The 27,887-nt window shown below is 47.6% G+C and overlaps 2 protein-coding genes across 4 annotated transcripts in view; one reads left to right on the top strand and one right to left on the bottom strand.

The window, feature by feature from the left end:
- The window catches only part of CCDC85B (coiled-coil domain containing 85B), a 40,604-nt gene extending 39,713 nt beyond the window's left edge, over positions 1-891 (bottom strand). The window contains exon 1 of the mRNA XM_073563244.1: positions 815-891. The gene's annotated coding sequence lies outside the window, so the exon portion shown is untranslated. The remainder of the gene's footprint in view (positions 1-814) is intronic.
- FIBP (FGF1 intracellular binding protein) lies at positions 387-27,087 on the top strand. Of its 3 annotated transcripts, none has more exons than XM_073563239.1 (11): positions 387-524; positions 4,753-4,849; positions 12,212-12,410; positions 14,146-14,272; positions 14,380-14,480; positions 21,988-22,121; positions 22,396-22,501; positions 23,453-23,516; positions 23,602-23,688; positions 24,863-24,960; positions 26,840-27,087. In XM_073563239.1, exons 2-11 carry the CDS (start codon positions 4,765-4,767, stop codon positions 26,907-26,909), a joined length of 1,071 nt encoding a protein of 356 aa, XP_073419340.1. In that variant the 5' UTR covers positions 387-524; positions 4,753-4,764; the 3' UTR covers positions 26,910-27,087. The 3 variants fall into 3 exon arrangements, with proteins under 3 accessions (XP_073419340.1, XP_073419342.1, XP_073419341.1); XM_073563240.1 differs by lacking the exon at positions 387-524 and adding an exon at positions 554-589; XM_073563241.1 differs by lacking the exon at positions 24,863-24,960.
- Positions 27,088-27,887: the final 800 nt, after the last annotated feature.

Here is a 27,887-nt window from a genome sequence, read left to right as displayed (position 1 = left end):
AACTGTCCAATCAGAAATCTGCAAACTATATATGGCCATGTGCACACGGTGCGGATTCTGCTGCGGATCCACAGTGATTCAGGCCCTGCGGCAGCAGATTTAGCTGCGTAGTACAGTACCATTGTTTTCAATGGTAAACTGGAAAACGCTGTGCACATGCTGCAGATTTTTCCGCGCGGTTTTGTTGCGGTTACAATCCGCAGCATGTCAATTCTTTGGTCCGCAGCCTCATCCATTATGAGGTGTTAAACCGCAGGACTTTAGTCCTGTGGATTTATCTGCAGTTTTCACTACAAAATCCGCAGAGGCAAAAAAGCTCCGTGTGCACATAGCCTAAATATAGAAATAAAAAAGGAGCGTTTCCCGCAGCGGGTTTGTCCTTCCTGCGCACATGGCCTGGCAGGAGCTGCACACATTACATAGGACTAGTTGCCGCAATGGGCGGTCACGTGCCATAGACAGCAGGGTCACGTGACGGTGACGTCACCAAGATCCTCTTTCGCGGAGCTGCGAGCGCGGGGAAGGTGAGTGGCAGCAGAGACTAGAGGGAGCAGTGACTGCGGGTGGTCGCTCTGTGCGCGGCTATGAGGTGAAGGGGAAAAGCTCCGGGTTTCGTCACCGGCCGTACATTCGTCAGTCCCTGCCGTATCCGTCCTGTTTACCAGGAGATTTCAACCTCATCTTCCTGCGCTCTAGTGGCGGCGGCCATTTTCCTGTAGCCCTGTGTGGCGTGTGCAGGACACAAGAGCTGCGGTTTCCTCAGTAATTGTGATGAATTGTATTTCTGTTGATGCATCGCAAATAGGAAGCTCACCACACTCCACCTGGACCAAATGTAGCCTTCAGCATATGGGGGAGCCGTGAGCCCCTGACGCCAGGCGGTGTGCGCACCCTGTAGTGACAGTCAGCGTCAAGTGGCCATTTATAAACTACGTACTGATAGGGAATGTAGAGTGTGAGCCCCAATGGGGACAGTTATAATGAATGTAAAGCGCTGCGGAATATGATGGCGCTATATAAGCGATGCATAATAATAGAATAGATGTGACCATAATAAACAGCTCTACTCATCCGTTGCGGTCTCTGGTCTTTGTTAACAAGCTGCAGTGGCGACACCACAATTGCAGCACATGACCGCTGAGCACAGTGATTGTCCGCAGCGGGCAACTGATCGTGTCATCTCCTCTGGGCTGGGAGAGGGCGTATTTCAGGGGTAAGATGCTTGTTTCACGTCCTCTTTATTTTTCCTCTTCCTACCCCCTCTTTTTCTCTTCCTCCACTTCCCTTTTTCCTCCGTTCTTTTTCTTCCTCCCTTTCTTTTTCTTCTCTTTTCCTCCTCCCTTTTCCTTCTCTTTTTCTCCTCCCATCTTTTTCTCCTCCATCCTTTTTCTTCTCTTTTCCTCCTCCCTTTTCCTTCTCTTTTCCTCCTCCCATCTTTTTCTCCTCCATCCTTTTTCTTCTCTTTTCCTCCTCCCTTTTTCTTCTCTTTTCCTCCTCCCATCTTTTTCCTTTCCCTTCTTTTTCTTCTTTTCCTCCTCCATCCTTTTTCTTCTTTTCCTCCTCCATCCTTTTTCTTTTCCTCCTCCCTCATTTTTCTTCTTCCTTTGTTATTCGTTGTTTTTCCTTTGATCTTCTTTCTTTATTCTTGAGGTATTAACATTTTTCTTTTGTTTACATCTTGTTGCCTTGGAGACCATGGCTGATAGACAGCAGAGCATGCAGAGAGGTTTTCTATTGAGCTTGTAAGCACTGCTTGGAAGCTGGGCAGGATCACTGGAGCGAGCTGTTTCCACCTAGTCCGAGGCCAGGTTCAGTACTTACAAACTGGACAGCAACGCGGCGGTCGGTCTCCTAGGCAACAAGCTGTAAACAAGTGTCAATAGCTCGAGCTTTTGCTAATTTTAACCCCTTAACGACCGCCGATACGCCTTACGGCGGTAATTAAGGGTACTAAAACCACAGCGCCGTTAATTCACGGCGCTGTGATTTAAGTGAATAGCGCCCCCCAGTGTCGGATTTTCTCCAGGGTCTCGGCTGCCAGGGGTAGCCGAGACCCCAGAGAACATGAATCGGTCGGTTTTTACCGACCCCCGCTTTTGCGATCGCCGTTATTAACCCTATAACGGCGACCGCAAAAAAAAAAAAAAAAATTAATTTCTCTCTCCTCTGATGTGATCGCACATCAGAGGAGAGAGAAATAGGGTCCCCGATCCCCCCCCCCGGTACCTCTCCATGGCCCTCCGTCCCCTCCCGGTGGTCCCACGTCCCGCCGGCATCCTCCGATGGGCGCCGCCATCTTGAAAATGGCGGCCGCATGCGCAGTGCGCCCGCCGGGAATCTGCCGGCTCCGGCTGGCAGATTCCATTCATTATTTTGATCACTATGATAAACGATCATAGTGATCAAAATAAAAAAAATAGTACATAACCCCCCCGTCTATCACTCCCTTATATAGGTCAATATAATGGAATAAAGAAAATATTTTTTTTTTCAGTTTTCCATTAGGGTTAGGGCTAGGGTTAGGGTTGGGTTAGGGTTGGGCTAGGGTTAGGACTAGGGTTAGAATTAGGGTTAGGGCGAACTAGAATTAGGGTTAGAATTAGGATTTGGGATTAGGGTTAGGGGTGTGTTGGGGTTAGGGTTGGAGCAAGAATTGAGGGGTTTCCACTATTTGCCAACTTTGGGGGTCTAAAAATTGGGGTCTAAAAAATCACTTTTGTGGAAATAAAAAAAGACTTTTTATTTTCACGGCTCTGCGTTTATAAACTTTTGTGAAGCGCTTGGGGGTTCAAAGTGCTCACCACACATCTAGATAAGTTCATTAGGGGGTCTAGTTTCCAAAATGGGGTCACTTGTGGGGGGTTTCCACTGTTTAGGCCCATCAGGGGCTCTGCAAGCGCAACATGATGCCCGCAGACCATTCCATCAAAGTCTGCATTCCAAAATGACACTCCTTCCCTTCCGAGCTCTCCCATGCGCCCAAACAGTGGTTCCCCCCCACATATGAGGTATCGGCGTACTCAGGACAAATCGCATAACAACTGTGCGGGTATGATTTCTCCCGTTACCCTTGTAAAAATAAAAATTTGGGGGCGAAAAGATCATTTTTGTGGAAAAAAAATGGATTTTTTATTTTCACGGCTCTACGTTATAAACTTCTGTGAAGCCCTTGGGGGTTCAAAGTGCTCACCACACATCTAGATAAGTTCCTTAATGGGTCTAGTTTCCAAAATGGGGTCACTTGTTGGAGGTTTCCACTGTTTAGGCACATTAACGGCTCTCCGAACGCAACATGGCATCCGATCTCAATTCCAGCCAATTCTGCGTTGAAAAAGTCAAACGGCGCTCCATCCCTTGCGAGCTCTGCCGTGTGCTGAAATAGTGGTTTACCCCCACATATAGGGTATCGGCGTATTCAGGAGAAATTGTACAACAAATTTTGTGGTTGATTTTCTCTTTTAACACTTGTGAAAATAAAAAAAATTGGTTCTGAAGTAAATTTTTTGCAAAAAAAAGTTAAATATTAATTTTTTCCTTCCACATTGCTTTAGTTCCTGTGAAGCACTTAAAGGGTTAATAAACTTCTTGAATGTGGTTTTGAGCACCTTGAGGGGTCTAGTGTTTAGAATGGTGCCACTTTTGGTTATTTTCTGTTATGTACACCCCTCAAAATGACTTTAAATATGATGTGGTCCCTAAAAAAAATGGTTTCGTAAATTTTGTTGTAAAAATGAGAAATCGCTGGTCAACTTTTAACCCTTATAACTTCCTAACAAAAAAAAATTTTGCTTCCAAAATTGTGCTGATGTAAAGTAGACATGTGGGAAATGTTATTTATTAAGAAATTTGTGTGACACATCTCTCTGATTTGAGGGCATAAAAATTTAAAGTTTTAAAATTGCAACATTTTCAAAATTTTCGCCATATTTCCATTTTTTTCATAAATAAACACAAGACTTATCGAAGAAATTTTACCACTAATATGAAGTACAATATGTCATGAAAAAACAGTCTTAGAATCAGCGGGATCCATTAAAGCGTTCCAGAGTTATAACCTCATAAAGGGACAGTGGTCAGAATTGTAAAAATTGGCCTGGTCATTAAGCTGCAAACTGGCTCTGTCGCTAAGGGGTTAATAAGCCGTAAATTGCAAACAAGCTTGTATTTACTTACCAGCACTATCCGACAGTATTTGTGTATGAAAATGGGAATAACCCTTTAGATAATGACCTTGGCCTCATTCCTTTTTTCACTTTTATCTTTCCTGACTTCCACCTCTGCTACCTCTTCCCACAGTTCTTGCTATTACTTGTTTCCCTTTGCCCGGCTATCTTTATTTTTATAGACATATATGTAGCCGCAAAACACGTGCAACCAGACCAGCCACTCCATTTAACTCCAGGGCTTATGGCTATGTAAGAAAGGGGGGAAAAGACCCCTAGTGGTGGGGACATCAGCACCAATCTAACAGCGCCAATCCTGTGGTTTCAGTGACAATTTGTTTATGCTAAAATATCGCTTTAAGTTATATGTTTCCATACATAACAAGCCATCACTATATTGTCACTGGTGCAGATTGGTTCACAGCGTATCTACAGGAGCTACATGCTGATTTGGTGCGGAGGTCACCTCTTCTGTTGCATTGGGGGGAGTCCTGTGTGAGGTATTACGTATCTTATTACTGATCCATATTGTTGCGTCAGATTTTAAAGTCACGAGCTGAATTTCTCATCCACAGTTTTCTCTTTACAGGAAACCATCATTATGGCCAATGAACTGGATGTGTTTGTTGGAAATACCACCCTGATTGATGAAGAGGTTTATCAGCTCTGGCTGGATGGATATACAGGTAGTAATGCCGCATGAAAAACTCCTTCCTCTGTCAGCCATGTTTATTTACAGGAAAAAAAAAATGGCCGAGACAAGGGGCTGATGGCTGGATCTTCTTTATATGATGAGGTTAGCCTTAGGGCAACATGTGACGCAAAAATCCATCTTTCTTTGTGATATCACATCTATTGATTTGCTATGGTGTTGCATTCTGACATGCAGCACCCGAGTCGCAAATGTTTCCAAATCTATTGGATTTCTTGTCCCCGGTCGCAAGTCAAACGCGACTCACTTTACCATAGACTTCATAGGCGACTGCAACATGTGTGTGGCATATCTACGACTTGGCTATTACTAGTTTGCAGCAAAATTGAAGTTAGTCGTTCGCTAGTTGTCTGAGAAATGCTGTAGTGCAGCGTATAAGGTATGTAGCCTTGACCCTATATAAATCAGGCTGGGTTGAGAGTAGCGTATCATCCAGAAAAAAAAAAAAATTCACCTGTGTTGTTCTCCATATACCATGATATGACATCCATTTTTACACTTTATTAATTAAAAAAAAATAGTACAAGGTAAAACGCACTTTCCTATGTCAATAATTGCAATGGATCCATTAAAAAAAACATTGCATCCATTTTTTTTTCCTTTAACACTTTGAATTTAATGAGCGAGTCAGATCTCAAAAATGGAAGCCTGAAGTGTTTGCTTTTTTTTTTGTTTTTCTTTATTGCTTCATTGGGGGACACAGATTACCATGGGTGTATACTTCTGCTGCTAGTAGGCTGACACTATGCAAAACAAGAAAATTAGCTCCTCCCCGGCAGTATACACCCACCGACAGGCACCAAGTACCCCAGTTAGTGCTTATTGTCTGTAGGAGGCGGACCGGGCTCTCGCCAGATCCGCAGTTAACCATTCTTTTTTTCCTTTTTAGGTTTTTAGTTGTGTGTATTAACCTTTTCCATTTATTTTCCAGATACGGCGTCAGGAAACGGTGTAAATTCTCACCCTGCCTTCCCATATCAGGCAGCTGAGCGAGCAATGTGGTGTCATCCACATCGCAACTCTCAGGCCCGCAGGCAGGACCTTATCCCTATCACCTTTGGGTGCTACGGGCTGATGACAGGTGGCTGGTCCTAGCCAATTCCCCTCCTCACCCCTCTCCCGGGAGAGGGCTGAGAGGAAGACGGTGGTCACCGGCGGTGACCTCCCCCCTTCTAGCAAGGGGTTGACGCCGTCTTCTGCACTGCTCGGACACAGTGCGGGTACAGAGGATCTTCACTCCCAGCGGCCTCCCCTCAACGTGGGCCCCTGCGGTCATCCTCTTCAGGGAAGCATGTGGGCGTCAGGTAAGCAGTCTGAATAGTCCCGCGCTCGCCCCACATAGAAGTCATCGAGGTCGGCACCGCTGATAGCTGACAATGCCTACTCTCCTTTTGAAATTCAGCTTTCCGCCCACAGCCGGGTGTTCGGCATTGAAGCCCGCAGGCAGCTGGTCCCCAATTCTCATACCTGCCTTATTTCTGCGGCGTCACGGGTACTGAGTGCATCAGTTGTGTATGACAGACTTCGGGGGTGGAAACCGGCATAGCGTTTTTAGTTTCACTTTCGCATAGGGAGGCCCCGTCTGTTCACGCCCCCGCTTTGCGCGCGCTCTTTCCATCACAGAGCTACTTTATCTTCGTAGCTCTCAGTTCTCCTCCTTAACCGCGCCCCCCCCCCCGCAGTCTACAGCCAATCGCGCAGCACGGCCGCTAAGCACCGCCCACCGCTAAGGGCGGATCTCAGCTTGGGGGACACATCTGTCTGCTGCGCATCAGATTAGCGGAGCTGGACACGGTAGGCTCTTCTTATATTCCTGAGGCTCTAATTAGCTTCCCTCGGCAGTACTCTCTCCCTCCCAGCAGTACCCTCTCAGATACGTTCTGCTATAATACCGTAGTCTTCACATATGCCCAACCCTGCAAGGGCTCCCTATCCTAGACCCACCGCTACTCACTACGCCTGCGCGCGCTGTAAAAAGAAGTGGGTGTCAGGTCAGTCGTCTCCTTTCTGCCCGTCCTGCAGTCCTTCCACTATGTCTGCCCCACAGGAGCACACCGAGCCCCCGGGATGAGAGCACTCCCCCTCCCCCAGAGAGGACCGTTGCAATGTCACAGTCGGTCTCTGACCTGACTAAAGTGTCTCAGTCCCTGGTCCAGGTCTTAGAACGATTACCTCAGCTATCTACAGCCACCTGTGCTCTGACCGCCTCTCACGGTGAGTCGCCTACACCTGACCGCGACCTCCAGAGGGATAGACCGGGTAGGAGTTCTAGGAAGCAGGCTCTGTCTGGCTCTTCTTCCAGCTCACAAGGATCCGCATCTCCCAGGCTACTTTCCTCGTCCCCTTCCTCGGACGACGACCTTGTGTCAAACGTAGATTCCCAATCGGGGTCTGACTCAGACACGGACCACATGTCCAAAACTCAGGACATGGTGGATAGTCTCGTAGCAGCTATTATCCAAACCCTCAAAATTAAAGAGGACAAGACGCGTATAGTCGTAGACGTGGATAGTCTCGTAGCAGCTATTATCCAAACCCTCAAAATTAAAGAGGACAAGACGCCTCTTCAAGAAAGCCCTGTCCCATTTAAACGAGCGAGACCTCCCTCCCGAACCGTCCCTAATCACAAGGAGTTCGAGGCTACGCTAACCAAACACTGGGAACATCCTGAAAAGCGATTCTCAGGACGCAGGCAACTAGACGTGCTATATCCTTTTAGTGCGGACCTTCTCACAAAATGGGTCAAAGCTCTCGAGGTGGATCCGCCAGTTTCCCGTCTTTCCTCGAAGACGGTTCTCTCTCTTCCAGACGGGGCATCCCTTAAAGATTCAACAGACAGGCAGATCAAATCTCTGGCCAAATCGATTTTTGAGGCAACTGGCGCCTCTCTCTGTCCCAGTTTCGCCTCCGCCTAGGTGGCGAAAGCCATTTCAGCATGGGCAAAAATTCTTCGCAAGGGCGTCTTAGCCTCAGCTCCTCAAGACGAGCTAGCGGAGCTGGCTGACCAAAATTAATCATGCTGGTAAATACCTCTTGGCCGCCTCTTTGGATGCAGCCCGGTGTTCAGCAAGAGCTAACAGCAACATAGTGGCCATACGCCGTATTCATGGAGTGCGGACACCACCTCTAAGAAGTCGCTTACCAACCTAGCCTTTCAGGGTTCTAAGCTCTTTGGCGCCAGGTTGGACCAGATAATTTCTGATGCCACTGGAGGTAAAAGTACCTCCCTTCCTCAGTCTCGGCCTAGACGTTTTTTCAACAGGAAAGCTCCTTGTCAGTTTAGGTCCTTTCGCCCCTTTCCTTCCTCGGAAAATTCCTCCCAGCAGGACCGGCCCTCTACCTCCGGGCAACGGACAAAACCATCGTATAAACCCGCACCCCACTGGAGACCAAAGGGCCGACCCTCCAAGCCCTCAAGGTCCCGCTCCGGTAGATTTTCCTCCAAGTGACGGGTCACCCCCACCTGGAAGTTCTTCCAGGGTGGGTGGGAGGCAGGCTTTCTTGTTTCAGGGGCGCGTGGCTGTCCATTGTCGACGACGCATGGGTCAGGGAAATCATCACATCCGGCTACAAAATCGAATTTTCTTCCCTTCCAAAGAGATGCTTCTTTCAGTCTCGTCCACCAAAACAGCCGTCCCAGACCCCAGGGTTCCTCCAGGCCGTTTCTTCCCTCCAATCCGCTGGAGTAATTGTTCCTGTGTCTCCAAACGAACGGTTTTCAGGGTTCTACTCGAATCTCTTCGTAGTCCCGAAAAAAGACGGCTCGCTTCTCCCAATCTTGGACCTCAAACTACTCAATCGCCACGTGCGGATCCTCCACTTCAAGATGGAGTCTTTTCGCTTGGTGATCGCCTCAATGGAGCCTGGGGAGTTCCACTGCTCTGTAGACATACAGGATGCCTACCTTCACATCCCTGTTTGTTTGCGAAATCAGAGATTTCTTCGCTTTGCGATTCAGGAAGATCACTACCAATTCACAGCCCTTCCCTTTGGCCTAGCCTAGGCTACCCAGGTCTTTACAAAGGTCATGGCAGCCGTCATGGCCATCCTTCGCTCCAGGGGGATCCTCATAATCCCTTACCTGGACCATCTGTTGATCAAGGGCTCGTCATGCCGAGACTGCCTTCAGAGTCTTCAGATCACTCTGGATACTCTCATCCGTCTCGGCTGGATAATCAACAGAGAGAAGTCCACCCTGCTCCCAACCCAGCGACTGACATTCCTGGGCATGGAGTTCGACACGAATCTGGCCCGGGTGTTCCTTCCGAGGGACAAATTTTCAGCTCTCTGCAAGGGAATCCGATCCCTGAAGCGGACAGTCCCCATCCCCCTTCGGTCCTGCATGAGGGTCCTGGGGAAGATGATAGCCTCCATGGAAGCTGTTCCCTTTGCCCAATTCCACACTCGTCCTCTTCAGCTGTTCCTCCTGTCAGCCTGGGACAAGACTTCGGTCTCTCTGGACCTCCCCATTCTCCTACCTCTCAGTGTGAGGCAATCCCTGACCTGGTGGACAATACCTTCCTCAGTCCTGCAGGGGAGGTCCTTTCTCCCTCTCCAGTGGCACGTCATCACCACCGATGCCAGTCTTCTTGGGTGGGGAGCAGTTTTCCATCGGAAAACTGCCCAAGGGCGCTGGAACGCCCAAGAGACTCTTCTCCCCATCAACCTTCTGGAAATCAGAGCGATCTTCCTTGCTCTCCTCAACTGGCAGCCTCTCCTCGCGGGCAAACCAGTCCGCATCCAATCAGACAACGCCACGGCTGTGGCGCACATAAACCACCAGGGCGGTACTAGCAGCAAACAAGTAATGGCAGAAGTAGCAAAGATACTGCGTTGGGCAGAGTGTTACGTTCCGGCAATCTCCGCCGTTCACATTCCAGGGGTGGAAAATTGGGCAGCCGACTTCCTAAGTCGCCAGGGCCTAGCATCAGGTGAATGGTCTCTCCACCCCACGATCTTCAGTCAGATATGCCAGCTTTGGGGCACTCCGGATGTCGACCTCATGGCGTCTCGGATGAACCACAAAGTTCCCCGCTTTGTGGCCAGGTCCAGGGACCCTCTGGCCGTCGGTTGCGACGCCCTGGTAATCCCGTGGTCCCAGTTCCGACTCCCTTACTTGTTTCCTCCCCTTGCCTTGATCTCAAGGGTGGTCAAGAAGATAAAAACAGAAGGCATCCCAGTAATTCTTGTAGCTCCAGACTGGCAAAGGCGACCTTGGTATGCGGAGCTGGTGAACATGCTCGCGGACGTCCCCTGGAGGCTTCCAGACCGTCCAGATCTTCTCTCACAAGGCCCCCTTTACCACCAGAGTTAGTCTCTGAGTTTAACGGCATGGCTGAGGCCGCGATTCTGAGAGAATCGGGTTTTTCCAACCAGGTCATTCAGACCATGATCAGGGCTAGAAAACCATCCGCCTCCCGCATTTACCACAGGTACTGGAAGGCTTTTTTCCGTTGGTGCGACGACAGCGATGTTTTTCCAATGTCGTTCTCCATTCCATCCATACTTGACTTCCTTCAATCCGGCCTAGATACAGGCCTGTCCCTCAGTACTCTCAAAGGCCAAGTCTCGGCTCTGTCGATTCTTTTCCAGAGGGATCTGGCTCCCTTGCCACAAGTTAAGACCTTTCTCCAGGGAGTCGCCCACGTGGCCCCTCCTCATCATTCTCCGATAGATCCGTGGGATCTTAATCTCGTTCTCAGCGCTCTTCAGAGTGCGCCTTTCGAGCCTATTCAGTATACTGAAACTAGGAAACAGAAAAGCGCAATAGGGTCTTATCTGGTGGACAATTGAATAGATATAACAAAAGTCTACTCACCCTTTCCAGGAGAGGTATAAGCATATAAACCCGCCGTCAGCCTGCTGCACGCCCGAAGGTCCACTGCGTGACCTCCAATACGAATCCTTATGGATATAATGTTATTCTCAGGCTTACTGTGCGCTGCTTGACCAGGATAAAATCACCACAACATGAGAAATTTGACCATTTAATTCCCAACGCGTTTCAAAGTGTGAACCACTGAAGAAGAAGTGGTTCACACTTTGAAACGCGTTGGGAATTAAATGGTCAAATTTCTCATGTTGTGGTGATTTTATCCTGGTCAAGCAGCGCACAGTAAGCCCGAGAATAACATTATATCCATAAGGAGCCTATTCAGGACATTCCTCTTTCCCTTCTCTCATGGAAGGTAACTTTTCTAATTGCCATTACATCCATTAGGAGAGTTTTTGAGCTGGCGGCTTTATCCTGTCATTCCCCTTACCTAATCCGCCATCAGGATAAGGTTGTTTTCAGGCCCATCCCCTCCTTCCTTCCCAAAGTGGTATCTTCTTTCCACATCAATGAGGACATTGTCCTACCCTCCTTTTGTCCTTCGCCTGTTCACCCACTGGAAAAGTCGCTCCACAAACTGGATGTGGTGAGGGCCTTGCGTGTCTATCTTGCCAGGACCGCTTCTCTTCGTCAATCCGATTCCCTGCTTGTCATCTCTGAAGGTCACCGGAAAGGGCTCCCGGCATCCAAATCCACAATCGCTCGCTGGATTCGCTCTACTATACTGGAAGCTTACCGCCTCCAGGAAAAACGTCCCCCTCCGGGAGTGTGAGCCCACTCCACCCGTGCGGTAGGGGCTTCTTGGGCTGTCCGACACCAGGCTTCGGCATTACAGCTTTGCAAGGCCGCGAACTGGTCGTCCTTACACACTTTTGCGAGGTTCTACAAGGTTCATACCCAGGCCTCGTCCGATGCAGGCTTGGGTAGGAAGGTTCTGCAGGCGGCGGTAGCACATCTGCCGACCTAAGTCCTTTCTTCACGTTCCCTAAGGCCTTTTCCCACCCTTGGGACTGCTTTGGGACGTCCCATGGTAATCTGTGTCCCCCAACGAAGCGATAAAGAAAGAGGGATTTTTGGGTACTTACCGTAAAATCTCTTTCTTGGAGCCTTCATTGGGGGACACAGCGCCCTCCCTTTTTCAGTTGTACCATGTTGGGCCTACGAGCCCCTTGTTGGGTTGGTACATATTTTAAGGGTTATTGTTGCTTCTCCTACTGCTTTTTTCACCAACTGAGGTACTTGGTGCCTGTCGGTGGGTGTATACTGCCGGGGAGGAGCTAATTTTCTTATTTTGCATAGTGTCAGCCTCCTAGCAGCAGCAGCAGCATACACGCATGGTAATCTGTGTCCCCCAATGAAGGCTCCAAGAAAGAGATTTTACGGTACCAAAAAATCCCTCTTTTTCTTTTCTCACACCCTGACCATCAGTCCAAGCGTAAAAACACGCTGCATTCGTATAAGGGTTGTCCCGGATTTATTCATTTCGTTGTTTTTTTCTTGCAGTGAGCGATGCGGTGAATATGCGTCTAAAGAGCGGCATATTAGACCAGACCGGAGCTGGCCCTGACGTCCTGGAGAGTGACACCATGGACCATTACAGAACATTTCAGATGATCGAAAGGCTTCTCCATTACCCACCTAAACTGGTGCAGCAGTTACTTTTTCAGATCCCACCTTACAAGCAGAGTATGCTGATTGAGAGGTACTACTACTCACATCATCCTGCATATGCATGCAACATGGGCATATATATAGAGAGCGGGGGTCAGCAAGTTATCACACACATGTAATGTGGGTCATGTTTTTCCAGCACCCCCAACAATCAGCTGCTATTAACTTATTGAAAGTAAACATTGAATAGAGCTGAGCTGCTCAACACCTTTAAATGTGCATTAGCTACGGCCGAGCACTGTGGATCAGCTGCTGTCTGTACTGTGGATCAGCTGCTGTCTGTACTGTGGATCAGCTGCTGTCTGTACTGTGGAACAGCTGCTGTTTGTACTGCGGATCTGCTGCTGTTGTCTGTACCGCGGATCTGCTGCTGTCTGTACCGTGGATCATCAGCTGCTGTCTGTACTGCGGATCATCAGCTGCTGTCTGTACTGCGGATCATCAGCTGCTGTCTGTACTGCGGATCATCAGCTGCTGTCTGTACTGCGGATCAATGTAGTACAAAAACTTGGCACTCAAAAGAAAAATTGATTTGACAGTTCCTTTATTGTAAAAAGCATTCAGTTAAATATACTTCTTTTACTTCTTTAAACGTTTTCGGTCATACAATTGACCTTCATCAGAAACAGAATTTTTTCACAGTTGGTTTTAACTGAGAGGAACTGTAATGGAAAATTCCATATATTATTATTATTATTATTAAAGAACCGCTGTCATAAGTAGGCACTATTCAGTACTGGGTATATTCATTAATAATGTGGAGAAACAGACATCTGGGAAGCAGCAGCTACTGAGGGTGAAAGGACACCATTCATGTAGGAAATCACCAGACCAACGGGTTTGACACCTTGGGTTATACAGGGACCGGTAGATCCAATAATTGGTGTGGGTGTCCAGAAATTTGTACTGTAATATATTCAGGAAACTATCCTGTATTGTTTGTGACAGGCATGAATGTCCACAACTGGGTGCTGTGATTCTCCAAATGGCCTGTCCTGCCCAGGGAGGCAAGTGTATCACAGGGAGAGTGAACGCGCTGTTCAGGAGAAGCACTGAGGGTGCAGAGGAATAGCGCTTGGTCTGTGGCTGGATGCATGTGCTGCTGGTATGAGAGACAGCGTCCATTACAGTTCCTCTCAGTTAAAACCAACTGTGAAAAAATTCTGTTTCTGATGAAGGTCAATTTTATGACCGAAAACGTTTAAAGAAGTAAAAGAAGTATATTTAACTGGATGCCTTTTACAATAAAGGAACTGTCAAATCAATTTTTCTTTTGAGTGCCAAGTTTTTGTACTACATTGTTAGTTGGCTGGATACCCGACTTGTGCACCTCCCTCCACACTGAGTGCCGTGTTTTTTCTATTTTGTACTGCGGATCATCAGCTGCTGTCTGTACTGCGGATCATCAGCTGCTGTCTGTACTGCGGATCATCAGCTGCTGTCTGTACTGCGGATCATCAGCTGCTGTCTGTACTGCGGATCATCAGCTGCTGTCTGCACTGCGGATCAGCTGCTGTCTGCACTGCGAATCAGCTGCTGTCTGCACTGCGGATCAGCTGCTATTTTATTATACAAAAGATTATTTGTACTTCCTGGCATCAGACACTACATACTGAACACTTACATCCTTCTGGGGCTAACAGCCCCCTGATCGGTGGGGTGCCGGGTGTCAGACCCCCATTGTTCGGACACTAGTGACCTAAGCTGGGGATGCATCATCAATATCACCTGTCCAGACAATCCCTTTAAGGCCTGTCTTGCTCTAGGTACTATGCTTTTGATGAAGCTTTTGTGCGGGAAGTTCTTGGAAAGAAACTCTCTAAAGGAACCAAGAAAGATCTGGATGATATAAGTGCGAAGACTGGGGTGACCCTGAAGAGCTGCAGGAGACAGGTATCTGACTACTCTATTTCCCAGTCCTGTCACCTTGCATCCTCTCATTTACATGTATTGTTTTGAGTGTGTGTTTGTGTATATATATAAATAAATTTTCTTTTCAGTTTGACAATTTTAAGCGAGTCTTTAAGGTAGTAGAAGAAATGAGAGGTGCTCTCGTGGAAAATATTCAGCAGAATTTCCTTTTGTCAGACAAACTCGCCAGGTAGGTCATCCAACCTTACATGTTCTGTGCGTTAATAAGAAGTGATATATTCCATTGCTCAGTGACTGTAAAATTCTAGTTCATTCCTATGAAAAAAAAGTCCAAAATAGCTTTGTGTCCTGCAAACGAAGCCTGTCGGCTGGTCTGCAGTGAAGGGCGAATTCAGACATTTGTAAATTCGTCAGAGATCAGACTTAAGTGTGAGGACTAGCCGGCGGTCTCCTGACCAAGCGTGACAACTTCATGTATTTCTATGAGGCCGTCGTGCAGGGGTGGGGAGAGTCACCGGCCATTCCATGCATTGGAACAAATGTCTGAATGTGACCGAACAGTGACTTGAAGGCTAAACTCACTCCAAACAGGACAGGAGCTACACAGCTTGCACCAGCTTCTAGCTCTGATTGCTGCTGTCAATTTCTTTCTGAATGGTTGCAATCGATTTGAGCACCCACAGTGAGCCGATGGGTTACCTTGACAGCTGTGGGCAACCTTTCCCACCATCTTTGGGCTTCCATGAGTGAGTAGCATCATGTTTTACCATATACTACCATACTAATGTGCTACAGTATATACTGTAGTATTAAGCTATGTTCACATATTGCATTTTTGCTGCATTTTTTTCTGCAGGCCAAACCTGCTCTCTTGGCAGTAAAGAAGCGGCTTATGAAAAGCAGGTTTTGCTGAGTTTTTCCTGCGTTTTTGTGCTGCTTTTTTACTGTCTGTGGATAAAGTTTAACGCCCACCAAAAAAGCCTAATTTAACTTCCTTAGGTTTTTTCAGCAAAAAATGATTGCTGCATTTTTTTGCTGTGTTTTTGCACTTACCCATTGTTTCTTATGGGTGAAAAAGAAGGATTTTTGGGTTCTTGCCGTAAAATCTCTTTCTTGGAGCCTTCATTGGGGGACACAGATTACTATGAGTGTATGCTGCTGCTGCTAGTAGGCTGACACTATGCAAAACAAGAAAATTAGCTCCTCCCCAGCAGTATACACCCACCGACAGGCACCAAGTACTTCAGTTGGTGAGAAAGCAGTAGGAAAAGCAACCAAAACTCTCAAAATATGTACCAACCCAACAAGGGACTCGAAGACCCAACACGGTACAACTTAAACACGGAGGGTGCTGTGTCCCCCCAATGAAGGCTCCAAGAAAGAGATTTTACAGTAAGAACCCAAAAATCCCTCTTTCTTTATCGCCTCATTGGGGGACACAGATTACCATGGGACGTTCCAAAGCAGTCCCGAGGGTGGGAACAGCAATAAGGAACGAGAAGGAAGGGCTTAGGTCGGCCGACGAGCTACCGCCGCCTGCAGCACCTTCCTACCAAGAGCTGCATCAGACGAGGCCTGGGTATGAACCCTGTAGAACCTCGCAAACGTGTGCAAAGACGACCAGATCGCGGCTCTGCAAACTTGTAAAGCCGAAGCCTGGTGTTGAACCGCCCAAGAAGCCCCTACAGCCCGGGTGGAGTGGGCTCTCACTCCCGGGGGGGCAGTTTCTCCTGAAGGCGGTAAGCTTCCAGAATGGTAGAACGAATCCAGCGAGCAATTGTGGATTTGGATGCCGGAAGCCCTTTTCGGCGACCTTCAGAGATGACAAGCAGGGAGTCGGATTGACGAAACGAAGCAGTCCTGGCAAGGTAGACCTGCAAGGCTCTCACTACATCCAGGTTGTGGAGCGACTTTTCCAGACGGTGGACCGGCGCAGGACAAAAAGAAGGAAGTACAATATCCTCATTAATGTGGAAAGGGGATACCGCCTTTGGAAGGAAGGAAGGAACTGGCCTGAGAACGACCTTATCCTGATGGAGGATTAGGTACGGGGAACGACAGGACAGAGCCGCCAGCTCAGAAACTCTCCTAATGGATGTAATGGCGATCAGAAAGGTTACCTTCCATGAGAGAAGGGACAGAGGGATGTCCTGAATAGGCTCGAACGGCGCCTTTTAAAGAGCGCCAAGAACGAGATTGAGGTCCCACGGATCTATCGGAGAATGATGAGAAGGCGCCACGTGGGCGACTCCCTGGAGAAAGGTTTTAACTTGCGGCAAGGGGGCCAGATCCCTCTTGAAAAGGATCGACAGAGCCGATGGAAAGGTTTTAAATTGCGGCAAGGGGGCCAGATCCCTCTGGAAAACGATCGACAGAGCTGATACCTGGCCCTTGAGGGTACTGAGGGACAGGCCCGCATCTAAGCCGGACTGGAGGAAGCCAAGAATGGATGGAATGGAGAAAGACAAAGGAAAAACATTATTGTCATCGCACCAACAGAAAAAAGCCTTCCTGTACCGAAGGTAAATGCGAGAGGAGGCTGGTTTCCTAGCTCTAATCATGGTCTGGATAACCTGGCTGGAAAAACCTGAGTCTCTCAGAATCGCGGCCTCAACGGCCATGCCGTTAAACTTAGAGACTGAGAATTCTGGTGGAAAAGAGGGCCTTGAGAGAGAAGATCTGGACGATCTGGAAGCCTCCAGGGGACGTCCGCGAGCATGTTCACCAGTTCCGCGTACCAAGGTTGTCTTGGCCAGTCTGGAGCCACTAGAATTACTGGGATGCCCTCTGATTTTATCTTCTTGACCACCCTTGGGATCAAGGCAAGGGGCAGGAACAGGTAAGGGAATTGGAACTGAGACCACGGAATTACTAGGGCGTCACAACCGACGGCTAGAGGGTCCCTGGACCTGGCTACGAAGCAAGGAACTTTGTGATTCATCCGCGATGCCATGAGGTCGACGTCCGGGGTGCCCCAACACTGGCAAATCTGAGTGAAGACTGTGGGGTGAAGGGACCACTCGCCTGACGCTAGGCCCTGGCGACTTAGAAAATCGGCTGCCCAATTTTCCACCCCCTGGAATGTGGACGGCGGAGATCGCCGGAACATAATGCTCTGCCCAACGCAGAATCTTCGCCACTTCTGTCATTACTTGCCTGCTGTGAGTACCGCCCTGATGGTTTATGTACGCCACGGCCGTGGCGTTGTCCGATTGAATGCGGACTGGTTTGCCCACGAGAAGAGGCAGCCAGCAGAGTAGAGCAAGGAAGATCTCTCTGATCTCCAGAAGGTTGATGGGAAGCAGAGACTCCTGGGCGTCCCAGCGCCCTTGGGCCGTTTTCCGATGGAAAACCGCCCCCCATCCTAGGAGACTAGCATCGGTGGTGATGACTTGCCACTGAGGCGGTAGAAAGGACCTTCCCTGGAGAACTGACATCGGTAATGTCCACCAAGTCAGGGACTGCCTTACTCTGAGAGGCAGGAGAATGGGGCGATCCAGAGATGCAGAGGTCTTGTCCCAGGTTGAAAGGAGGGACAGCTGGAGAGGGCGAGTGTGAAATTGTGCGTAAGGCACTGCTTCCATAGAGGCTATCATCTTCCCCAGGGTCCTCATGCAGGACCAAAGGGGAATGGGCCTTGAGCGTTTCAGAGATCGGATTCCCTTGCAAAGGGCTGAAACTTTGTCCCTCGGTAGAAACACCCGGGCTAGATTCGTGTCGAATTCCATGCCCAAAAAGGTCAGACGCTGAGTAGGGAGCAGGATGGACTTCTCTTTGTTGACTATCCATCCAAGGCGGTCGAGAGTATCCAGGGTTATCTGAAGACTTTGCATGCAGTCTTGGCGAGACGAGCCCTTGATCAAGAGATCGTCCAGATAAGGGATGATGAGGATCCCCCTGGAGCGAAGGATGGCCATGACTGTCACCATCACCTTCGTGAAAACCCGGGGAGCGAAGGCTAGGCCGAAAGGAAGGGCCGTGAACTGATAGTGATTTTCCTGAATCGCGAAGCGGAGGAATCTTTGATGTTGCAAACAAACAGGAATGTGAAGATAGGCATCCTGAATGTCCACAGAGCAAAGGAACTCTCCGGGTTCCATTGAGGCTATCACTGAGCGCAGGGACTCCATTTTGAAGTGGAGGATTCTCACGTGGCAATTGAGCAACTTGAGGTCCAAGGGAGCCGTCTTTTTTCGGGACTAGGAAGAGATTCGAGTAAAAACCTGAAAACCGTTCGTTTGAAGGAACGGGAACGATAACTCCGGCGGAAAGAAGGGAGGAGACGGCCTGAAGGAACCCTGGAATCTGGGACCGCTGTCTTGGGGGATGAGACAGAAAGAAGCATCTGTTTGGGGGGGAGGAAAATTCGATCTTGTAACCGGATACGATAATTTCCCTGACCCAAGCGTCGTCGACCACGGATAGCCATGCGTCCCTGAAAGAGGAAAGTCTGCCTCCCACCCTGGAAGAATTTCCAGGTGGGGGTGACCCGTCACTTGGATGAAAATCTGCCGGACTGGGAGCCTAAAGACCTTGAGGGCTGACCTCTTGATCTCCAGCAGGGAGCGGGTTTATATGATGGTTTTCTCCAGTCTCTGGAAGCGGAGGGCCGGTCCTGCTGGGATGAACCTTCTGTGGAAGAGAAGGGGCTAAAGGACCTAAACGGCCGAGAAGCTTTCCTGTTGAAAAACCTTCTAGGCCGGGACTGAGGAAGGGAGGTACTTTTACCACCAGTGGCATCCGAAATAATCTGATCCAGCTTGGTGCCAAAGAGCCTAGAGCCGTGAAATGCCAGATTGGTGAGCGACTTCTTAGAAGTAGTGTCCACACTACATGACTTCAACCAAAGGATGCGGCGTATGGCTACTATGTTGCTGTTAGCTCTTGCGACGTACCCGGCCGCGTCCAAGGAGGCGGCCAAAAGATATTTACCCGCATGATTAATTTGGTCTGCTAGATCTGCCAGCTCATCCTGTGGGACTGCAGCTAAGATACCCTTGCGAAGAATTTTGGCCCAAGCTGAAATGACTTTCGCCACCTAGGCGGAGGCGAAAATAGGACAGAGAGGTGCCAGATGCCTCAAAAATTGATTTCGCCAGTGATTCTATTTGTCTGTTTGTTGGATCTTTAAGTGAAGCCCCGTCCAGAAGGGATAGAACCGTCTTAGAGGAGAGACGGGAAACTGGTGGATCTACTTCGGGAGCTTTAGTCCATTTTGTGAGTAGATCCTCATCGAAAGGATATAGCACATCCAAGTACTTGCGACCTGAAAAACGTGTTCGAGAGGGAGGATTCGCTCGCTTAAAGGAAACAGAGCATTCCTGAAGCGGTGCTTTTTCCTGTTTTATTTTGAGGGTTTGGAAAATAGCCGATATGAGACTATCAACCATGTCTCGTGTTTTAGACATGTTGTCTGCCTCTGAGTCAGATCCCGATTGGGAATCATCGTCTGACCTAAGGTCGTCTTCTGATGAAGGAGACGAGGAACGTAGCCTGGGAGAAGCGGAAGGACCTTGTGAGCTGGACGAAGAGCCAGCCAGAGCCCGCTTCCTTGAACTCCTACTCGATCTATCCGTCTGAAGGTCGTGGTCAGGTGCGGGCGACTCACCGTGAGAGGCGGTCGGCGCACAGGTGGCAATAGATAGCTGAGGTAAACGTTCTAAGACCTGGACCAGGGACTGAGAAACTTTAGTCAGGTCAGAGACCGACTGAGACATAGCAACGGGCCCACTCTGGGAGAGGGGGAGTGCTCTCATTACTGGGTTCGGAGTGCTCCTGAGGGGCAGACATAATATAAGGGCTGCAGGACGGACAGAAGGGAGACGACTGACCTGATGCCCACTTCTTTTTACAGCGCGCACAGGCGTAGTGAATAGCGGTGGGTCTGGAATAGAGCGCCCTTGCAGGGTTGGGCATATGTGTACTCTGAGGCAGTATGTGCGCAAGAATCTGATAAGGAACTGCCACAGGGAGCTAATAGTGGCCTCAGGAAAATAGCAGGGCCTACCGAGGTTCAGATGTGCAGCAGGACGCCGCTGTGTCCCCCAAGCAGAGATCCATAGAAGGGAGAGAGCGATATCTGCCGAACGCCAGGTTACCGATAGTGGTGGGCGGGGCTTAGCGGCAGCGCTGCGTGTTTGGATGAAGGCCCGAGGAGGCTCGGTTAGGAGGAAAAGCCTGACGGCGCCAAGGAGAAAGCAGCCCTGTGATGGGCTAAAAAAGGAAGTGAACACCGCGTCTCCTACCCAAGTCCAATAACCGGCGACGCACCCGGGGCCCGCGAGGCCGCAGAGCTAATAAAGACACCGGGACCACCGCTGAACCCCCCCCCCCCAGTGAAGCGATGGAGAGAGAGAGGCGTGCGTCTGAGGCAAAAGGGGCGGGAAATTCAAACGGGCAGAGGTGATGTACCCGATGCGCCGACCATGATAGCTTCCAGTGGAATGAATGCGGGGGGGGGGACTACTAGAGGCGCCTATGGACGCTGCAGGGATTCAGATTTGGTCCATGCTTGAATGCGGGGCTGGCGGGGACATTCATACAGCTTACCTGATGTCCCTGAAGAGGATGACCACAGGGGCCCACGAGTAGAGAGCAGGCCGCTGGGAGAGAGAATCCTCTGTACCCGCACCATGTCCGCATGGTGCAGAAGACGGCGCCAATCTCTTGTTAGGAAGGGAAACGTCACCGCTGGTGACCGCCGTCTTCCTCTCAGCTCTGTCCCGGGAGAGGGGTGAGGAGGGGACTCGGCTAGAACGCCACCTGTCATCAGCCCTAGCACCCGAGGGTGATAGGGGAAAGGTCCTGCCTGCGGTCCTGAGAGTTGCGATGTGGGCAGTACCACACTGCTCGATCAGCCGCCTGATATGGGAAAGCAGGATGAACTTACACCCGGTTTCCCGATGCTGAATTTGAAAAATAAATGGAAAACATTAATACACACAACAAAACCCTGAAAAGGAAAAAAGGAAGTTAAACGCGGATCTGGGGAGATCCCGGTCCGCCTCCTACAGACACTAAGCACAAACTGAGGTACTTGGTGCCTGTCGGTGGGTGTATACTGCCAGGGAGGAGCTAATTTTCTTGTTTTGCATAGTGTCAGCCTCCTAGCAGCAGCAGCAGCATACACCCATGGTATTCTGTGTCCCCCAATGAGGCGATTAAGAAATTGGTGCAAATACGCATACAAAACGCTGAGAGAAGTGACAGGCTGCAGTTTTCCAAATCAGTCAGGAAAAAAAAACAATGTGTGTGCATGAGGCTTCTGAAATCTCAGACTTTGCTGATACTGTAATATGCAGCAAAAATGCAACGTGCGAAAATAACCTAAGTGATCAGATAATCGCAGGTTAAAGTTGTCTAGGGAGGCAAAAAAAAATATAAATGAAGCCTAACCTAATTTATTTATTTTTTTTTTACATATATTTAATATATATGAAACGTTTTACCCCATCCACTCCGCTCCTTTTTCCAGTCCAAATAAAATAAAAAAGTAGTAATTTGCTATTGTCACATCTGTAAATGTCTGATCTATGAAAATTATAAAAATACAGCAAAAAAATAAATATGAACACCTGAAATTCCCCGTACAATCTGGGAACTGCAGACATGTTTTCCTAATCTTGTGCATTCCCCCTTTTTTTTTTTTTTTTTTTATACCGACTTTGGTCCAAATAAAAAAAAAAAGAGAGATTATTTCATATTTTGTAAACAAATATTCTGTGTTTGCATTTTAGAGATTACGCTGCAATAGTTTTTTTTGCAAACAGTCGCTTTGAAACGGGCAAGAGAAAGCTCCAGTACTTGACGTTTGAGGATTTTGCAACATGTGCAGAGCATCTTATCCAGAACTGGACTTTAGGAGCAATGGGTGAGTAAACCGGGCACATGAGTGGGAAGAATGTCAATTTTAATGCGCTTATCTCAGAGAGGACAAGCCCTGCCTGTATATGCCATTTGGATGTCAGAGAAGAGTCCTGCAGGTGGGACCGTCCTCTATTAGTCAGGAAGATGACGTCCATTCATCCTTTCAGCAATGAGGAGGAGAATGGACTTATAGGGGAGGAAAAAAATATAGTATCCACTACAATTGGACAAGGCCTCATTCACGTGGCAGTTCTTACTTCCAAGACTGTTTCCTGCAGATGTAGCAGATGACATGGACATGGATTTGGATAAAGAGTTTCTACAAGATCTGAAAGAACTGAAAATTCTGATAACAGATAAAGACCTTCTCGACCAACATAAGAGGTGAGAAATGTGAACCTGTTCTTTTTGAGATGAATACATATGGCCTGTCATCCTTCAGCAGGACTGATGGGTTACAATTAGTGATGAGCGAACATGTTCGGATAAAGTGTTATCTGAGCATGCTCAGGTGCTAACCGAGTGTCTTTGGCATGCTCGAAAAATATGTTCTGGTCCCTGCAGCTGCATGTCTTGACAGCCGCAACACATGCAGGGATTGCCCAACAAAGAACCGTGAGACATGCAGCTGCGGGGACTCGAACATATTATTTCAGCACACTGAAGACACTCTGTTAGCACTCGAGCATGCTCAGATAACACCTTATCCCAGTACACTCGCTCATCACTAGTTAAAATTGATCTGCTGGTACAATAGTTCTGGTCCTTCATAGCTTCTCATAGTGATTAACACTGCTGTCTGCAGAGCTGACGGCTGTCCTCACACTGAACTGCTTCCAAAATGTTTTGCAGAGTTATTGTACCTTCAGGCGCTGCATCATTGATGGGACTCAAAATAATGGACGAGAAAACACAATAGCTGATGGCGGATGATGCTGATCCTCCATTTGTAGTGGCATCTTTTGGCGTCACTGAAAGAGGGGGAGTTAACATCTCACTGAGCATTTGCGCTCTGACAAAATAAACTTTTACTACAGTTCTGCGCTACATCTTGGATTGGAGAAGGCTCTGATCCTGGCGGTTAACCCTTTGATTCCTACGGTCTGTGACAGAAGCGTGATCAAATCGAACTGTAGGAAACGATAACATCCAGCAGTCGGGTTCTTACCTTGCTAAAATGCATCTTCTTTATTGTAGATCAGTAAAACAACTCGAAATAAATCATGCAGGAGATAAAAGTCGCAAACGAGTTTCAGAACTATGTTCTTATCCATTGCAGTGACTTCTTAGCATCAGGCTATTTTAGACAAGCGGTTGCGTTTTTTCTTTTTCTAGCTTGGTCTGTACGTCACTTAGAGGAAAAATCGCAGTGTTCCAAGAGATGGAAGCAAATTTTAAGGTTTGTCCTATGTTATCTTTATATGGCACAAATGTATGACCCTGCGCTTGTATATGAGCTCACAGACATCATTACCTCCTTACAGATGCTCTCTAGGGCCTTGGTGAATATCGGAACAAGCCTTACCCATAACAAAGACTTGCGGGATTTCTTCATCGATCTTGTGGAAAAGGTATTCAAGTAAAGATGGCTAACTGTTTAGTTGACTTCTGTATCAATTAGATCGGTTTCACGCGTCCTTTTTTTTAATATGAAAAACTGAGTAGCTTTCATCAGTGTTTTTACCATCATGGGTGAGTTTGCTGTGTGGGGCCAGGATGAAAAACAGACATGACCTTTTAATTTTTTTTTTTGATTGGTCAGCATCAAACAACATAGTAAATGGAGGCTTCCTCATAGACTATAATAGATGCATGTAACACACATGAAAAAACATGGAACATGTACGAGAGAATCGGACTTGTGAAATGGGCTGTCTTTGGCGTGCTCGAATACTATATTCTAGTCCCCGTGCCTGTATATCTCGTGGCTGTTGAACGACCGCAACACTTGCAGGGATTGCCTTATAAACAGGTAATACTTGCATGTGTTGCGGCTGTCGAACAGCCGGGAGACATGCAGCCGAGGTGACTCAAACATATTATTCGAGCACATCGAAGACACTGTTGGCACACAAGCATGCTCAGATAACACCATATCCGAGCACGCTTGCTCATCACTACTGGCAATACAACGATGCCGACAAGTCCTTCTTACGCAGAAATGCTCAATAATATTCCTTATAACTAGAGTTGAGCAAAAATATTTGCAGACCCTGGTTCAGCAGACATTTTGGTATTGCGTGGCCCCCACACTAGAGTACTGCGAGCCTCCTATGTACGATATATTTTGATTAGTGGGCTGCTGTGACTTCATTCCGTTTCGGCACAATACATAATGCTGCAACTAGTACGAGGTTAGCCGTTCTTTGTTCTGGTGGCCACAGACTACTGATGGGACCACTGAACCACGATCATGCAAATGTTTTTTCTCAACTCCATGTATTGTTCTTTCCATTATTCACAGAGATTCTATACAGCACGGATGTGTGTGCAGTGCCATCACCATCAGACTATAGAAGCACCTGCCGCTTGTAGTGATAGGAGGGCGCCCACATCCCTTCAGATACTATCAGTGATGGTTTCTTTTTGGGTCGAAACTAAATCTTTTTTGGTCACCATAAGAGCGATTAAATCATAGTCCCACATTGAATTTGGATGGGTCTTTTATTAGGATGGGTAGGTGTTATTGACGGGGCAATGTAATAAGTAACAGATGCCGTTTTCTTTTTTTTATTTCTCTTCCAGTTTATAGAACCTTGTAAAGCTTGTAACTGGTCGTCTTCGGACGTTCAACTGTTTCTCACTCAGTACACGGCATCTGCTCGCGCTCTCGATGCCTTCAAGTGAGTGTTTTATAGGTCTCACTGATGTAACTGCAGCACATCCTGTCCTGTCTTAAGCCTATTTTCCCCCTCCGGCACATTTTCATCTTTTTCCTACTACCGCTTCTTCCCTTAAATTCTTCAGCAGCAAATTCCTGTATTTTATTACGTAGAAAATTGTGTTGTTTCTCGTCAATCTTCCTGCGCCGCATTTCCTGATGGGTGATATTTAATAGGACTATTCAGGTAGTGACTGTGGGTAGGGCGAGTCCAATTAGCAATCATCTGCAGTGTCTCCTAATTAAAGCCCAGTCTGTGCCACTATGGATCCCAAATAATCAGATCCATAGTCGTGCTCAATGGACTTCACAGAAGTAGAAGAAATGATATGAGCTTTACAGGATACAATGTGGTTTAGGTTGAGGCAAGAAATCTTGGGGGTAAGTAACATATTAAAGTTAATTTACACCGCATGATTATCCTAGGAACTTTCCCATTAATTGTGCAGTCTAAACAGGCCGCCGATCATCCATCAATTAAGTAAAACGCTTGTTTGTCAGGTAAAATTATCTGTTGGTTTGATAAAAGATCATCATTCTCGGCAGCTCATTGCCATTTGTAAACAGCACCTGTGCTGCCGAGAAAATTGGCTGAGCAATCGATCACTGATTGTTGCGCGCATTTGAAGCACGGTCAGCGAGTTATTAAACATCGAGCACATAAAAAAATGAATGCGATCTAGACGCAATCCATACAGCGTCAGCATCTAACAGATCCATTTCAATCTTTAACATAGGAAACTGTACCTGGGCTTGTAATACTTTTTTGATCGATGTTTACAATCGGATGGTATACGATGTCAAAAATGGACATACAGATTGCATACGGCTGGCAGACAGATGACCATATGGTTGAAAAATCTTCTGTCTTTTCTGAAAGAGAAATAAATGGTTTTATATATGCTCTGACCCCGGTCTTCAGGCCCATATTACGTGTCCGTCTTTCAGCAGCCGACTTTAGATTGTGATGTTTGGACCAGGCGCAGATCTTCTGACACAAACTCAACAAGGGTTGTTGAGTTTGGTTCAGGAGACCCGTGTGCTGTTCGGACATCACAGTCTGTAAGGCGAAGTTCCCACAATGAGTATTTGGTAGATTTTGATGCCGCGTATTTCCACTGCGCATCGAACAGTTGCAGCAAAGTGGATGGGATTTATTATCGGGAGGTACAGGGGGACCTGGTGGGTTTCCATTTAAGTAACAGAAAGTATCCAAACCAAAGCATCTTAACTTAAAATAGAGCATACCAAAAAGAGACTAAACCTGCAAAGAAAAAAATGCGATAAAAACAAATGTAAAAAAAAAAGAAATCCAGTAAGATCCTTTTCAACCAAGGCAAGTGTCTAAAGCTGGCAAACACACTTGAAGACTTCGCAACCGATCTGATGTGTATTTTACACCTAAGGCCGGGATCACACTACCGTGTGTGATGCAAGAAACTCACACAAGTCTCTCGCATCAACACCCGCTGCTGCCGCCAGCACTCAGGACCGGAGCTGCGGCTGCATAGAAATACATGCATAGAAATACATGCAGCCGCAGCGCCAGTCCTGAGTGCTGGCGGCATCAGCGGGTGTTGATGCGAGAGACTTGTGTGAGTTTCTTGCATCACGCACGGTAGTGTGATCCCGGCCTAACTGTGCTACATTGTATGCCCACGTTGAGCCTCATTCAGACGTTTGTGAATTGTCACGTATGCAACAAAACAAAAAAACACAAGTTTATCAGTTTTAATTTTGGATTCAAGTTTCATCACTGATTAATTTACAAAACTTATTCTTGTTCTGAAATGCATATGTGGTATCACCAGCCACCATATTGACTGTGTCCTTCTTTATAGGCAGCAGTCTCTTTGGGAGAGATACATGGTCACCTTACGGAACTGTCTACTGAAAATGTATCACAGCTGATTGTTGTCCCTATTCCATGGCCAAGCCGGATGCTGTTGTGCGTCATTTATGACAGCATTGTGATGGTCTTCTCAGTCTTCCTTTAATACTTTCTGTATATATGTACTTATGGAGTGTATAAAGATGGCGTCCTTCTAATAAAGTTATTACATCTCAATGTATAATTAAAAATTGACAATGGTGCACGGTCTTCTCTTCTCTGAACACTAATATTTGCTGTAAATGCACATGGCCCACTGAATTTAAACAACAATACACATCTGCAATTTGTAAATGGGGGTGCGGGAGCTGCTTACTGTGTACATGCGTTGGTCTGGTCAAAGGAGCAAGCTGAGGTCCATGTGAATAATAGCTCATGTGAATTGGGTCCACACGCTGTCCATTCTTCATACATACCAAACATATGTTCGTCTGATTGCACCTTGAGATGTATGAGAAATGAAGAATAAGTATGTTGGATATCCATCATATTGATCCATTTTTTTTCCACTGGAGACAACCTACATCTAGAAGTGTGTCTCTGTACCCACATTGTGGTTCGCCCTGATGAAGCAATATGGAATGCTTCGAAACGCGTTGACAAATAAAAACCGCATCCAAACAATCTTGGTCTCCTATCGTATATTGGACCTCTGGCAGCGTGGATTTATATCCACTTTCCCTCCAAGTTTGCATCTCTTTATCCACATTGAAATAAACCTGTATGTTTGGCCCAGACACAAGTTTACAGGGAGTACTAACTTTAGTGATGAGCGAACGTGCTGGGATAAGGTGTTATACGAGCATGCTCGGGTGCTAACCGAGGGTTTTCGGTGTGCTCAAATAATATGTTCTAGTCCCTGCGCCTGGATGTCTTGTGGCTGTTTGACAGTTACAACAGGTGCAGGGATTTCCTGTTTGTTCGGCAATCCCTGCATGTGTTGCGGCTGTCAAACAAACAGGAAATCCATGTATGTTTTGCAGTTGTCGAACAGCCGT

Source organism: Dendrobates tinctorius, unplaced genomic scaffold (genome assembly GCF_039654945.1).
Source record: "Dendrobates tinctorius isolate UK_male_01 unplaced genomic scaffold, ASM3965494v1 ptg000384l, whole genome shotgun sequence".
NCBI classification, from domain to species: domain Eukaryota; kingdom Metazoa; phylum Chordata; class Amphibia; order Anura; family Dendrobatidae; genus Dendrobates; species Dendrobates tinctorius.
This window is presented reverse-complemented; position numbering and strand designations above follow the sequence as displayed.